This window comes from Hemiscyllium ocellatum, chromosome 3 (assembly GCF_020745735.1).
Source record: "Hemiscyllium ocellatum isolate sHemOce1 chromosome 3, sHemOce1.pat.X.cur, whole genome shotgun sequence".
Classification (NCBI taxonomy): domain Eukaryota; kingdom Metazoa; phylum Chordata; class Chondrichthyes; order Orectolobiformes; family Hemiscylliidae; genus Hemiscyllium; species Hemiscyllium ocellatum.
This window is the reverse complement of record NC_083403.1, coordinates 127,387,350-127,400,838: the sequence shown is the minus strand read 5'-3', so window position 1 is coordinate 127,400,838 and position 13,489 is coordinate 127,387,350. Positions and strand designations below refer to the sequence as shown.

Genomic DNA, 13,489 nt, shown 5'->3' with positions numbered 1-13,489 from the left:
CAATAAGAGAAGGCAAAAGTAGAACAATTGTTAATTGTTGGACAATTTAAGGCTTGATTCGTAAACTCAAATGGAGGGAAGAGAGATTTGGGGAGAAAAGGAATTCTACGTTTTCAAGTCACTGGCAAAGAATGAGTCAAAAATTAAAGAATGATGGACTGAGTTTTCATTTCAACTATTTAGAGATGGAGGAATATGTAGGATAGTAGATTTTGAGCTGAAATAGGATGGAAAATTGTGAGGAGCTGTAAGCATACCAGAGTAGATAAAAATCAATGGAAACAAGAACAATTGAGCAGATTAAAATAAGGGAGAAGTGTTCCAGTCCCAATGACAGACATTCTTAATCAGTGGGAAAAATATCTACATTTGAAGCACATGCAAATTCTTGAAAATTCAATTTCAAAAGCTCACAAAGATCCTTGATGTGTCGTAAACAACCTTTTAATCAAGAAGATTCAAATCCAGTTTTGAAAATTATCCAACACTTCAGACCCGTTCTTGACAAACAGCTCTTCCTCAAAAAAAACCTAATCTAATTAATTATGCAGATTTCCATCTGGTAAATAGCAGTGTCTGGGGCAGATTCTAATCCAAATATGAAAACAACATCAATATTTAAGCTTGTATTGAAAGTAATTGCAAACTCCCATATTATTGCTGCAAAAGTATTTCTGGAATTGTGTTTGAAATCATTCCTCTTTTGTCAGTGTCAAATTCTTTAACACCGGGTAATACACACATGAGTACAGTAAAGCTTCTTTATTTCTCACTCAAACACTGTACTCAACTTCAGAACAACATCAAAACCTGCACCAGCAAAGCAATTCTCCATTTCTCATCAGTCAGAGTTACAGAACATAGAACAGTACAGCACAGTACAGGCCCTTGTGTCGTACCGGCTTTTTATCTTACTCTTAAAATCAGACTAGCCTATACACCCTTCATTATACTATCTTCCATGTACCTAACCAAGAGTCGCTTAAATGTCCCTAATGTATCTGACCTTACGACAACTGCCGGCAGTGCATTCCATGCACTCACCACTCTCTGTGTAAAGAACCTACCTCTAACATCGCGGCATGGTGGCGCAGTGGTTAGCACTGTTGCCTCACAGCACCAGGGTCCCAGGTTTGATTCTGGCCTCGGGCGACTGTCTGTGTGGAGTTTGCGGTTCCTCCCAGTGTCTTTGTGAGTTTCCTCCCACAGTCCAAATATGTGCAGGCCAGGTAAATTGGCCAAGCTAAATTGCCCGTAGTGTTAAGGTGCATTAGTCAGAGGGAAATGAGTCTGGGTGGGTTACTCTTCGGAGGGTCAGTGTGGACTTGTTGGGCCGAAGGGACTGTTTCCACACTGTAGGGAATCTAATCTAATCTCCCCTAAACCTTCCTCAAATTGCATTAAAATTATGCACCCTCGTGACAGACATTTCTGCCACAGGAACAAGTCTCTGGCTATATACTTTATCTGTGCCTCTCAAATCTTGTACACCTCTATCAAGTCAGCGCTCACCTTTCTTTGCTCCAATGAGAAAAGCTCTCTCAACCTTTCTTCATAAGACACACCCTCCAGTTCAGGCAATATTCTGGTAAATCTCCTCTGCACCCTCTCCAAAGCTTCCACATCTTTCCTACGATGAAATGACCAGAACTGAACACAATATTCCAATTGTGGTCTAACCAGGGCTCTACAGAGCTACAGCATAACCTCACAGCTCTTAAACCCAATCCCCCTGCTAATAAAAGCCAACACACCATGGGCCTTCTTAACACTATCAACTTGGGTGACAACTTTGAAGGATCTATGGATATGGACCCCAAGATTCCTCTGTTGCTCCACACTGCCAAGAATCCTGCCTTTAACCCTGTATTCTACATTCAAATTTGACCTTCCATTTCACATTTTTCCAGGATGAACTCCATCTGCCATTTATCAGTCCAGTTCTGCATCCTGTCAACTCTACCAATCTTTGTGTTATCGGCAAATTTATTAACCCACCCTTCTACTTCTTCATCATTTATAAAAATACACAAACAGCAGAGGTCACAGAACCGTTCCCTGCAGAACACCACTGGTCACTGAGCTCCAGGCTGAATCTACCACCACCCTCTGTCTTCCATGGGTCAGTCAATTCTGTATTCAGACAGCTAGATTTCTGTGTATCCCATGCCTCCTTACTTTCTGAATGAGCCTACCATGGGGAACCTTATCAAACACCTTGCTAAACTCCATGTACATCACATCCACTGATCTATCTTCATCTATGTGTTTTGTCACATCTTTAAAGAACTCAATAGGGCTGGTGAAGCATGACCTGCTCATCACAAAGCCATGCTGACTATCTCTAGTCAAACTATGGTTTTCCAAGAATCCTCTCCAATACTTTGCCCACCACTGATATAAACTAGTCGGTCTTATAATTCCCAAGGTTATCTCTATTCCCGTTCTTGAACAAGGGAATAACATTGGCCACCCTCCAATCATCTGGCACTACTCCAGTGGACAGTAAGGACACAAAGATCATAGCCTAAGTTCTTAAGTTACCTCTTACTAGTTTAAACTTGGGTCATCTTGCACTATGTCCACAAATTAATTTAACTGACACTGTTTTAAACCATGTCAGGTACAACAGAAATTAAAAGTAGCATTAGTCTTAGCTATAAAAAGTACCAGAAGCAGACACTGCTGTTGCCAGTTTAAACATTATGAAAGGTCAGTATACATTATTAAATGGCAAAATGAAAGCTAGTACAAAGAATAGGAAGTCAAAACGTTTAATACATTATATACATCCTGGATTATTGTACATGACCTGGGAAATTCTTCAGTATTGAAATATTCAGTGATCCCATTTGCTTTACCAATTATACAAGACCTCAGAGCAGAAGTAGGCCATTCAGTCCGTCAAGTCGACTCCACCATTCAATGAGACCATGCTTGATCCTCAACTCCACTTTCCTGCCTTTCCTCCAAACCCCCAATTCTGTAACTGATTAAAATCTGTCTATCTCAGCTTTGATTATACTTAACAGCCCAGCATCTTCAGCCCTCTGTAAAGAATTTAATAGATTCATCAACGTCAAAGAAGAAATTTCTCATCTTAATTAAATATCTTAAATGACTCACCCCTTATTCTGAAATTATGCCCTCTGGTCCTAGACTCTTCTACAAGGGGAGATCAATCTTTTTGCAGCTAACTTGTGAAGTCCCCTAAATATCTTGTACATTTCAACATGGTGATCTATTATTATTCTTAACTGCAATGAAAATAAGCCTAACCCACTCAATCTCAAAACAATCCCTTCATACATGGGATCAAAATAGTGCACCTTCTCTGAAGTGACTCCAATGCATATATATCTTTGACAAGGTGATCAAAACGATTCAGTTTTCAAGGTATGGTCTCTGCTCCTCCTTGCCTAACCCTTCCCTCCATTCCATCTTGCTTGCTCTCTGCACCAGTCCTCCTCATCTCCCCTCTCTGCTCCCTCTCACCTGCACAACTCCCACTCTTTCTCACCCACACTATTTCCAGTCTCTTTTGAATAACACTCCCATTCTCCTCAGTGAACACCTTGTCCACACATGTGACTCTCACACATTCCCTCGCTTCCCCTTACCCATTTAGTCTCCCTTGTTCCCTCAACAAGGTAATGGCATTCACATTAAACATGGCCTCTCAACTTTGCTGACAAACGTTTTACCACTATGTTTCAAAACTATTATAGTTTCATCCAGATACAATTTACAGGCAACAGGGAATTTGTAAAGGTAAGTGCAATCATACCACAATATAAGTTAATGTCTTCGGTAACTTGAATGAGGAAGCAAACTATAATCTTCACATAACAGCACTCACCTCAATAACATTGTGGCAGGACTTGCAAAAGAATTTGCCTTCATCTGAAATTGCCCAGTTAATCACAGAACATCGTTCACATGGCTCTCTGAAATCTCTCTGTAAAAGATGGACACAGGATTTCAACAAATCATTTCCTATACAAACTAAAGCATAAATGCAAATGAGATTTTGGAAGGGGAATAAAGAAACCAAAATGAGGGAATGGTAACTTTTATACTGCACCTCACATACAAGCTTTAGTATAATTTTACAGTGATAGCAGTAACTGCAAACACAGTGCCCCAAGTGCCAAGATGTGTTTGTATACATGACAAGCTCCCGGTAATGAGAAGGCTTAATTTGTCAAACCAAAACAAATTTAGTCTAGTCACATCCAGTTTGTTCAAAAAATAATGGCATGAGTATCCCGAGGAGTTTGACTTCTTCACCATGGAGGCTGGGCAATTGGGTATACTCAGGGGCTGCGATAGATAGATATTTAATCAGTAAGGGAATATAAACATAAAAAACAGGAACAATAAACCAATCTGTGCTTCAAGCCTGCTTTGTCATTCAGTATGACCATAGCTGATCACCCATCTCATTCTCATTTTCTCCTCTTACTCTCTGAGCCCTTTAGCCCAAAAAACTATACATAAGAACTAGAGGGCAGAGGTTTAGGGTTAGAGGGGAAAGATCTAAAACAGACCTAAGGTGCAACTTTTTCCATTTAGAGGGTAGTATGGAGTGAGCTGCCAGAGGAAGTAGTGAAGGGTCATATAATTGCAACATTTAAAAGACATCTGGATGGGGATATGAATAGGAAGGATTTGGAGGGATATGGGCCTGGTGCTGGCAGGTGGGACTAGATTGGGTTGGGATATCTGGTCAGCATGGATGAGTTGGACTGAAAGGTCTGTTTCCATGCTGTACATCTCTATGAGTCTAAATATTTTTTGAAAGCATTCAACATTTTGGCCTCAGTTATGGGGCAAAGCCAGGAAAATGGAGTCAAGGATGACCAGATAAGTCAGGATCTCATTGAGTGGCAGAGCAGACTCGTTGGACTGAAAGATCTACATCTGCTCCAACATCTTATGGGAATCACAGTTAGATAGACACATCATTTCCATGTTTAGGAACTGTTAGGAATGAGCTCCACCACTTTAGCTGAAAATTCTGATCTCATCTCCACCTGAAGTGGAGAGCATATTAGGAATCAAACACTTCCACAGGATAGAAAATGTGTTGCTGGAAAAGCGCAGCAGGTCAGGCAGCATCCAAGGAACAGGGGAGTCGACGCTTTGGGCATGAGCCCTTCTTCAGGAATTCCTGAAGAAGGGCTTATGCCCGAAACGTCGACTCTCCTGCTCCTTGGATGCTGCCTGACCTGCTGCGCTTTTCCAGCAACACATTTTCAGCTCTGATCTCCAGCATCTGCAAGTCCTCACTTTCTCCTAGAAGACTTCCACAGGATAGTTGGTTGGAGGAGGTGGGGTCAAAGGGGGAAGAGCTAAGAGCCCCTTTTGCAAGGGCAGTGTGATATATTTTGAGATTTAAATGCCCACCAATACGGGCAAGTCACTTTGACAGGTGCAGTGAACGTGTGGGTATGTAGGTGAGTAGGGGGTTAGCATGGCAGTTGGTCAGGTGGGAAGTGTGCTAGAGAAATGATAGGGTGGTTAGGGTAGCTGGGGGCGGGGAGGGAGTGTAAAAGGGATGGGGGTATTGAGGATACTTAGTGGTGGGGCCTGGCGAGGGAATCAGGGTGTGAAAGTCAGCAGGGAAGTTTGGGGATGGCCTGCGTGTCTTGTCCTGGGCTGGGGGGGATAACGGATCCATGAACCAGACACAAAGAGGAACTGGTAAAGCGGCAGCAGAACCGGCACACGACCTTCGTCAGCTTCGCGAAAATAAAACTGGCAACAGGCCACCTCCTTGCTGACAGATTTGAAATTATTACTGTAAAATAACCGTCCATTGGATGGACGGTGAGACCCGGATGTACAACATCGAGGTACTGCAGCTCGAGCGAGGGCGGGCCGCTGGCGCACTAACCGCCTCACTCACCGTGTCCTCCTCATCCATTCCCCAACCCCGCCGCAAACCGCCGACCTCGCCAGGACCGACCGCCCGCCCTTTGTCGTCCCGGCCGGACCACTTTCTCCCGGGCGCACTTCCGGTCCGCCGCTCCAACCCGTCCGGTTTTGATGGAACGTGCTTAGCTGCTGCTTTATCGCCGTCGCAAAATGACTGGAAACCCAGCGCGGTGTTTAATACAACACAAACACGGTCTGTACGTGAATAAGTTTGTGCATTTTAAAAGTCTTGGCCGACCATGTAAATATGACCCCATTTACTTTGAACTTGACAACCTTTTGAATATTTTTTGTTGAAATGCAACGATGCAAGACGGGGGAGGGGTTGGAAACTAAAACTTAACGGATACATAATCATTGGATGAAAATGAACCAGGGCAAGGAGACTTGAAAATAGGCGTGAATGGATGGTAATCGTATGATTCAATGTCTAGACAATAAGGGGGATGATTTAAAACTTGGAGAATGCTGCAGCATATATTCGGAATAATCCCATCGTCTAAGGTATTTCTGTCAAAGTACAATGTGGGTCTGTTCAGTGGTTAGACCCTCCCATGACCTCAAACGTCTGTAAATAGTGTCCTGAAGGGTTTTTGCCCGAAACGTCGATTTCGCTGCACTTCGGATGCTGCCTGAACTGCTGTGCTCTTCCAGCACCGCTGATCCAGAATCTGGTTCCAGCATCTGCAGTCGTTGTTTTTACCTCAATAATAAAAAAAAGCCTTTGGTTTTTGCAACCTCAGGGAATGTCAGATTCCAATGTTTGTTTTTCTTGATATGCAAATACTGTGCAGAACTGCTTTAGTACCAATGTATGTACATGAATTTTTTTTATTAATAAAGTACATCTTTGCAATAAAAAAAAGCAATGCAAAGTGAACATGGTGAGGCTTTACAACACATGAGTCAGGCCACACAGGAAAAATATAATCAATTTAGCTCAGCATATTTTCCAATATGTATAGGCATGGGGAAGGGTGGCATCTTGACTGATGCAATGTAAATAGAATGAAGTCAGTGCTTAAACTGAAGAAAGATAGTTAAATGTTTATATGACATTTAATTGTTTTGATATGATAGACCTGGAATATTGTTCAAAGTAGCTTCACATCAGAAGTGAATATAATTCAAAAACAAGTGGTAGAGTATCCGTCCCATAAAAATCCATCATGACGTTACATAGAATGTAGAACAATACAGCGCAGAACCGGCCCTTCGGCCCTCGATGTTGCACTGACCTGTGAACTAATCTAAACCCATCCCCCCCACACGATCCCATTATCATCCAAGAATTGTTTAAATGTCCCTAATGTGGCTGCGTTAACTACATTAGCAGGTGGGCATTCCACGCCCTTACCACTCTCTTGAGTAAAGAACCTGCCTCTGACATCTGTCTTAAATCTATCACCCCTCAATTTGTAGTTATGCTCCCTTGTACATGCTGACATCATCATCATCCTATGAAAAAGACTTTCACTGTCTACCCTGTCTTATCCTCTAATCATCTTGTATGTCTCTATCAAATCCTCTCTTAGCCTTCTCTCCAATGAGAACACACCCAAGTCTCTCAGCCTTTCCTTATAAGACCTTCCCTCCAGACCAGGCAACATTATGGTAAATTTCCTCTGCACCTTTTCCAATACTTCCACATCCTTCCTGTAATGGGGCAACCAGAACTGTACACAATGTTCCAAGTGCAGCCGCACTAGCATTTTGTATAGTTGCAGCATGACCTTATGGTTCCAGAACTCAATCCCTCTACGAATAAAAACTTAACACACCGTATGCCTTCTTAACAGCACAATGAACCCGGGTGGTAACTTTCGGGGATCCATGTAAATGGACTCCAAGATCCCTCTGTACATCCACACTACCTAGAATCTTTCCACTGACCCAGTATTCTGCCTTCCTGTTATTCTTCCCAAAGTGAATCACCTCACATTTATCTGTATTGAACTCCATTTGCCACCTCTCAACCCAATTCTGCAGTTTATCCAAGTCCCCCTGTAATCTGCAACATTCTTCCACACTGTCCACTACTCCACTGACTTTAGTGTCATCTGCAAACGTACTGGCCCATCCACCGATGCCTGTATCCAAGTCATTTATAAAAATGACAAACAGCAATGGTCCCAAAACAAATCCTTGTGGCACATCACTAGTAACTGGACTGCAGGCTGAATATTTTCCATCAACCACTACTCTCTGCCTTCTTACAGAAAGCCAGTTCCTAATCCAAACTGCGAAATCAACCTCAATCCCATGCCTCTGCCTTTTCTCAAACAGCCTACAATATGGAACCTTTACTGAAGTCCATGTACACCACGTCAACTGCCCTACCCTCATCCACATGCTTGGTCACCTTCTCAAAAAACCCAATAATGTTTGTGAGACACCACCTGCCCTTGACAAAACCGTGTTGACTATCTGTAATCAAATTGTTGCTTGCTAGATTATTATAAATCCTATCTCTTATTATCCTTTCCAAAACTTTTCCTACAACAGACGTAAGGCTCACTGGTCTATAATTACTTGGGTCATCTCTACTGCCCTTCTTGAAAAAGGGCACAATATTTGAAATTCTCCAGTCCTCTGGTACTAAACCTGTAGACAATGACAAGTCAAAGATCGAGGCCAAAGACTCAGCCATCTCCTCCCTAGCTTCCCAGAGAATCCTCGGATAAATCCCATCCAACCCAGAGGACTTGTCTACTTTCACTCCTTCTAGAAGTGTTAACACCTCTTCCTTACTAACCTCAATCCTTTCTCATCTAATATCCCATTGCTCATTCTTCTCTACAATGTTCTCCTTTTCCTGGGTGAAAACAGATGAGAAATATTTGTTTAGCACCTCTCCGATCTCCACAGGGTCCACACACAACTTCCTACTTCTATCTTTGACTGGCCCTATTCCGTAAGACCATAAGACGTAGGAGCGGAAGTAAGGCCATTCAGCCCATCGAGTCCACTCCACCATTCGATCGTGGCTGATGGGCATTTCAACTCCACTTACCAGCATTCTCCCCGTAGCCCCTAATTCCTTGTGACATCAAAAATTTATCAATCTCTGCCTTGAAGATATTTAGCGTCCCAGCCTCCACTGCACTCTGCGGCAATGAATTCCACAGGCCCACCACTCTGGCTGAAGAAATGTCTCCGCATTACAACCCCAGGATCCTCAGCCGTTCCTCGTATGTTAGACCTACCATTCCAGGGATCATCCGTGTGAATCTCCGCTGGACACACTCTAGTGCCAGTATGTCCTTCCTGAGGTGTGGGGACCAAAACTGGACACGGTACTCCAAATGGGGCCGAACCAGAGCTTTATAAAGTCTCAGTAGCACAGCAGTGCTTTTATATTCCAACCCTTTTGAGATAAATGACAACATTGCATTCGCTTTCTTAATCATGGACTCAACCTGCATGTTTACCTTTAGAGAATCCTCGACTAGCACTCCCAGATCCATTTGTACTTTGGCTTTACAAATTTTCTCACCGTTTAGAAAGTAGTCTACGCTTTTATTCTTTTTTTCCAAAGTGCAAGACCTCGCATTTGCTCTCATTGAATTCCATCAGCCATTTCCTGGACCACTCTCCCAAACTGTCTAGATCCTTCTGCAGCCTCCCCACTTCCTCAGTACTACCTGCCTGTCCACCTAACTTCATATCATCGGCAAACTTCGCTAGAATGCCCCCAATCCCTTCATCCAGATCATTAATATATAATGTGAACAGCTGCGGCCCCAACACTGAACCCTGCGGGACACCGCTTGTCACCGGCTGCCATTCTGAAAAAGAACCTTTTATCCCAACTCTCTGCCTTCTGTCAGACAGCCAATCCTCAATCCATACCAGTAGCTCACCTTGAACACCGTGGGCCCTCACCTTGCTCAGCAGCCTCCCGTGTGGCACCTTATCAAAGGCCTTTTGGAAGTCTAGATAGACCACATCCACTGGGTTTCCCTGGTCTAACCTACTTGTCACCTCTTCAAAGAATTCCAACAGGTTTGTCAGACACAACTTCCCCTTACTAAATCCATGTTGACTTGTTCTAATCAGACTCTGCTCTTCCAAGAATTTAGAAACCTCATCCTTAATGATGGATTCTAGAATTTTACCAACAACCGAGGTTAGGCTAATTGGCCTATAATTTTCCATCTTTTGTCTTGATCCTTTCTTGAACAAGGGGGGATACAACAGCGATCTTCCAATCATCCAGGACTTTCCCTGACTCCAGTGAGTTTTGAAAGATCTGAACCAATGCGTCCGATATTTCCTCAGCCACCTCTCTCAGAACTCTAGGATGTATCCCATTGGGGCCAGGAGATTTATCAATTTTAAGATCTTTTAGCTTTTCTAGCACTTTCTCTTTTGTAATGGCAACCATACTCAACTCAGCCCCCTGACTCCCTTTAATTGTTGGGATATTACTCATGTCTTCCACTGTGAAGAGTGACGCAAAGTACTTGTTAAGTTCTCCTGCTATTTCCTTATCTCCCATCACTAGGCTTCCTGCATCAGTTTGAAGTGGCCCAATGTCTACTTTTGCCTGACGTTTGTTTCTTATGTATTGAAAGAAACTTTTACTATCATTTCTAATATTACTGGTTAGCCTACTTTCATATTTGATCCTCTCTTTCCTTATTTCTCTCTATGTTATCCTCTGTTTGTTTTTGTAGCCTTCCCAATCTTCTGATTTCCCACTGCTCTTGGCCACTTTATAGGATCTCTCTTTTTCTTTAATACATTTCCTGACTTCCTTTGTCAGCCATGGCTGTCTAATCCCACCCCAGATAATCTTTCTTTTCTTGGGGATGAACCTCTGTACAGTGTCCTCAATTATACCCACAAACTCCTGCCATTTTAGCTCTACTGTCTTCCCCGCTAGGCTCTGCTTCCAGTCTATTTTTGTCAGTTCCTCTCTCATGCCCTCATATTTACCTTTATTTAACTGTAACACCATTACATCCAATTTTGCCTTCTCTCTTTGAAACTGCAGATTGAACTCTACCATATTATGATCGCTGCTTCCTAAGGGTTCCCTTACTTTAAGATCTTTTATAAAATCTGGTTCATTACATAGCACTAGGTCCAGAATAGCCTGTTCCCTTGTGGGCTCCATGACAAGTTGTTCCAAACACATCTAATATTTTGTCAATTCCACTTTGGAAATAGAACCAGTCTGACTCAAGATTGGGATACAGATAGACTCTTACCTCAGACCTTCAATGCACTGTCTGAGCTGAATTGTCACTTTTTGTTTTAAAATCTTAAGTTAGGGTGACTAAAAAGAAGTCCTGGGATTGGAATATTAATAAATGAAGCATGCAACCCATTCTGAAAGATGAAAGACTTAACAATCCAGGTTTGTTCAATATATCATTTCAGCTGCGTTACACTGTAATCTTTTGCTATAAATTCTGTGTCTTATGATCTTATTGTCTACAACCACCTATGAAGGAGCAGCACTCCAAAAACTAGTGCTTCCAAATAACTATAACCTGGTGTTGTATGATCTTTAACTGTTGTGCTGATGTAATTCTAAGACACACGATTGATTAGACCTGGAAATGTAATCTGTCAAATCTTTGAAAGTGGCAGTATGGTGAGAAGACTGTTAAGAGTATGGTATTCTAGGCTATATTAATAAGGGAATAGAATACAAAAACAAAGATGTTTCACCCAACCTTTATAACTCATTAAGTTGACTTCAGATATTGTGTTCACTTCTGCACACAACATTTTTTGGAAGGATATCAAAACCGTTGAGAAGAAGCAGATTGATGGTACACTTAGCTTGGAACTACATGGTTCCAGATTCAACTTCCATTCAGCTTTTGTGGACAAGAATCAGGGCTGACTGCAGTACTGAAGGGGCTTCCTTTTCAGCGAGCACGGTGGCACAGTGGTTAGCACTGCTGCTTCACAGCACCAGAGACCCGGGTTCAATTCCTGCCTCAGGCAACTGTCTGTGTGGAGTTTGCACGTTCTCCCCGTGTCTGCGTGGGTTTCCTCCGGGTGCTCCGGTTTCCTCCCACAGTCCAAAGATGTGCGGGTCAGGTGAATTGGCCATGCTAAATTGCCCGTAGTGTTAGGTAAGAGGTAAATGTAGGGGTATGGGTGGGTTGCGCTTCGGCGGGTCGGTGTGGACTTGTTGGGCCGAAGGGCCTGTTTCCACACTAAGTAATCTAATCTAATCTTATCTAAACCCAGGTTGCATCTGCATGATGTGATGGATGTCAAAGGTCCCCTGGTATTTTTGAAAGTGAACAGAGAAGTTATTCCTGGTCTCCCAGCCAATATTTATGACACGATTGACATGACAAAGATATCAGATGATCTGATCATTATCACATTGCTATCTGTGGAAGTTGCTGGGCACAAACTGGCTGCAAAGTTTCATACATTAATACTGTGACTAGGTTTTAGAAATGTACTTCACTGGCTATGTAGTGTTCTGAGATGTTTGTGGCTATGAAAAGCACAATATGAATGCAAATGTTCAGAGATGAGAAACTTCTGATTACAAGCAGAGAAGCTGGGACTGTTCTCCTGGTCAAAAGTTTCTCCTTAGAAAACTAAGCATGTATTGGTTGTGGTATTCAAAGTGAGGAAGGGTTTTGACAGATAAGTACGGAAAAGCTATTTGCAACATATGTCAGAAAATTTGGTTAGCAGAGGATACAGACTAAAGGTGACTGGTAAAAGTATTTTGCCTAGTGACTCATGATGTGGAATACATTTCCTGAAAGGGTGATGGAATCCAATTTGGAAATAAATTTCAAAAGAGAATTAGATAAATACTTGGGAAAAGCAGGATGGCAGAACTAATAGAATAGCTCCACCAAAGATCCAGCACAGCTCTGAAAGCTTTCTTCCCTGTTGTATGATTGTATCACAGAATCACCTTGGTATTCCAGCACAGGAAGCAGCCATTTGGCCCATCGGACCGGTACTTACTTCGTGAATGAGCACTTTGTGCCATCAACCCCCAAACCATTTCTTGTGAATCTGTGCTTCCTTTTCAGATAACAATCCAACTGACTTTTGAATTCCTTGACTGAATCCACCTCTACTACACTTTCAAGCAGTGCTTTCCAGAACCATTCGGTATGCAATTAAGTTTTTCCTCATGTCACTATTCTATTGATCGATCGATTTATTGTTGTCACATGTACTGAGATACAGTGAAAATTGTTGTTTTGCGTGCTATGCAGGCAGATCGTGCCATACCAAGGACATCATGGTAGCAGAACAGAGTGCAGAATACAATGTTACAGCTGCAGAGAAGGTGCAGAGAGAGAGAGAGAGACAGAGAGAGACAGAGAGAGAGAGCTGTATTCATTTGAGAGCTGTATTCAAAAATCTGAAAACAGTGAGGAAAAAGCTGTTCTTGAATCTGTTCATTGCTTCTTCTGACAATGACCTTAACTCGATGCCTTCCTGTTCTTGAACCTCCAATGAATGGAACAGTCTCCCGATATCTACTCTTGTACTCATTGCTGCTGAATATCTTAAATTAGTTTTCTTCTCAGTTTTCTTCTCCAAG

At 42.5% G+C, this 13,489-nt stretch overlaps 1 protein-coding gene across 3 annotated transcripts in view; it reads right to left on the bottom strand.

The window, feature by feature from the left end:
• taf1b (TATA box binding protein (Tbp)-associated factor, RNA polymerase I, B) overlaps positions 1–13,489 on the bottom strand; it is a 214,384-nt gene that overhangs the window by 92,035 nt on the left and 108,860 nt on the right. Inside the window, exons 1-2 of one of the 3 annotated variants that reach the window (XM_060853380.1) lie at positions 5,912–6,091; positions 3,860–3,958 (exon numbers count right to left, since the gene is read on the bottom strand). In XM_060853380.1, coding sequence (XP_060709363.1) covers positions 3,860–3,958; positions 5,912–5,929 — 117 coding nt within the window. In that variant the 5' untranslated portion in view covers positions 5,930–6,091. Of the gene's footprint in view, positions 1–3,859; positions 3,959–5,735; positions 5,855–5,911; positions 6,092–13,489 lie in introns of those variants that run through there. The other 2 variants (XM_060853365.1, XM_060853374.1) reach the window with 2 other exon arrangements.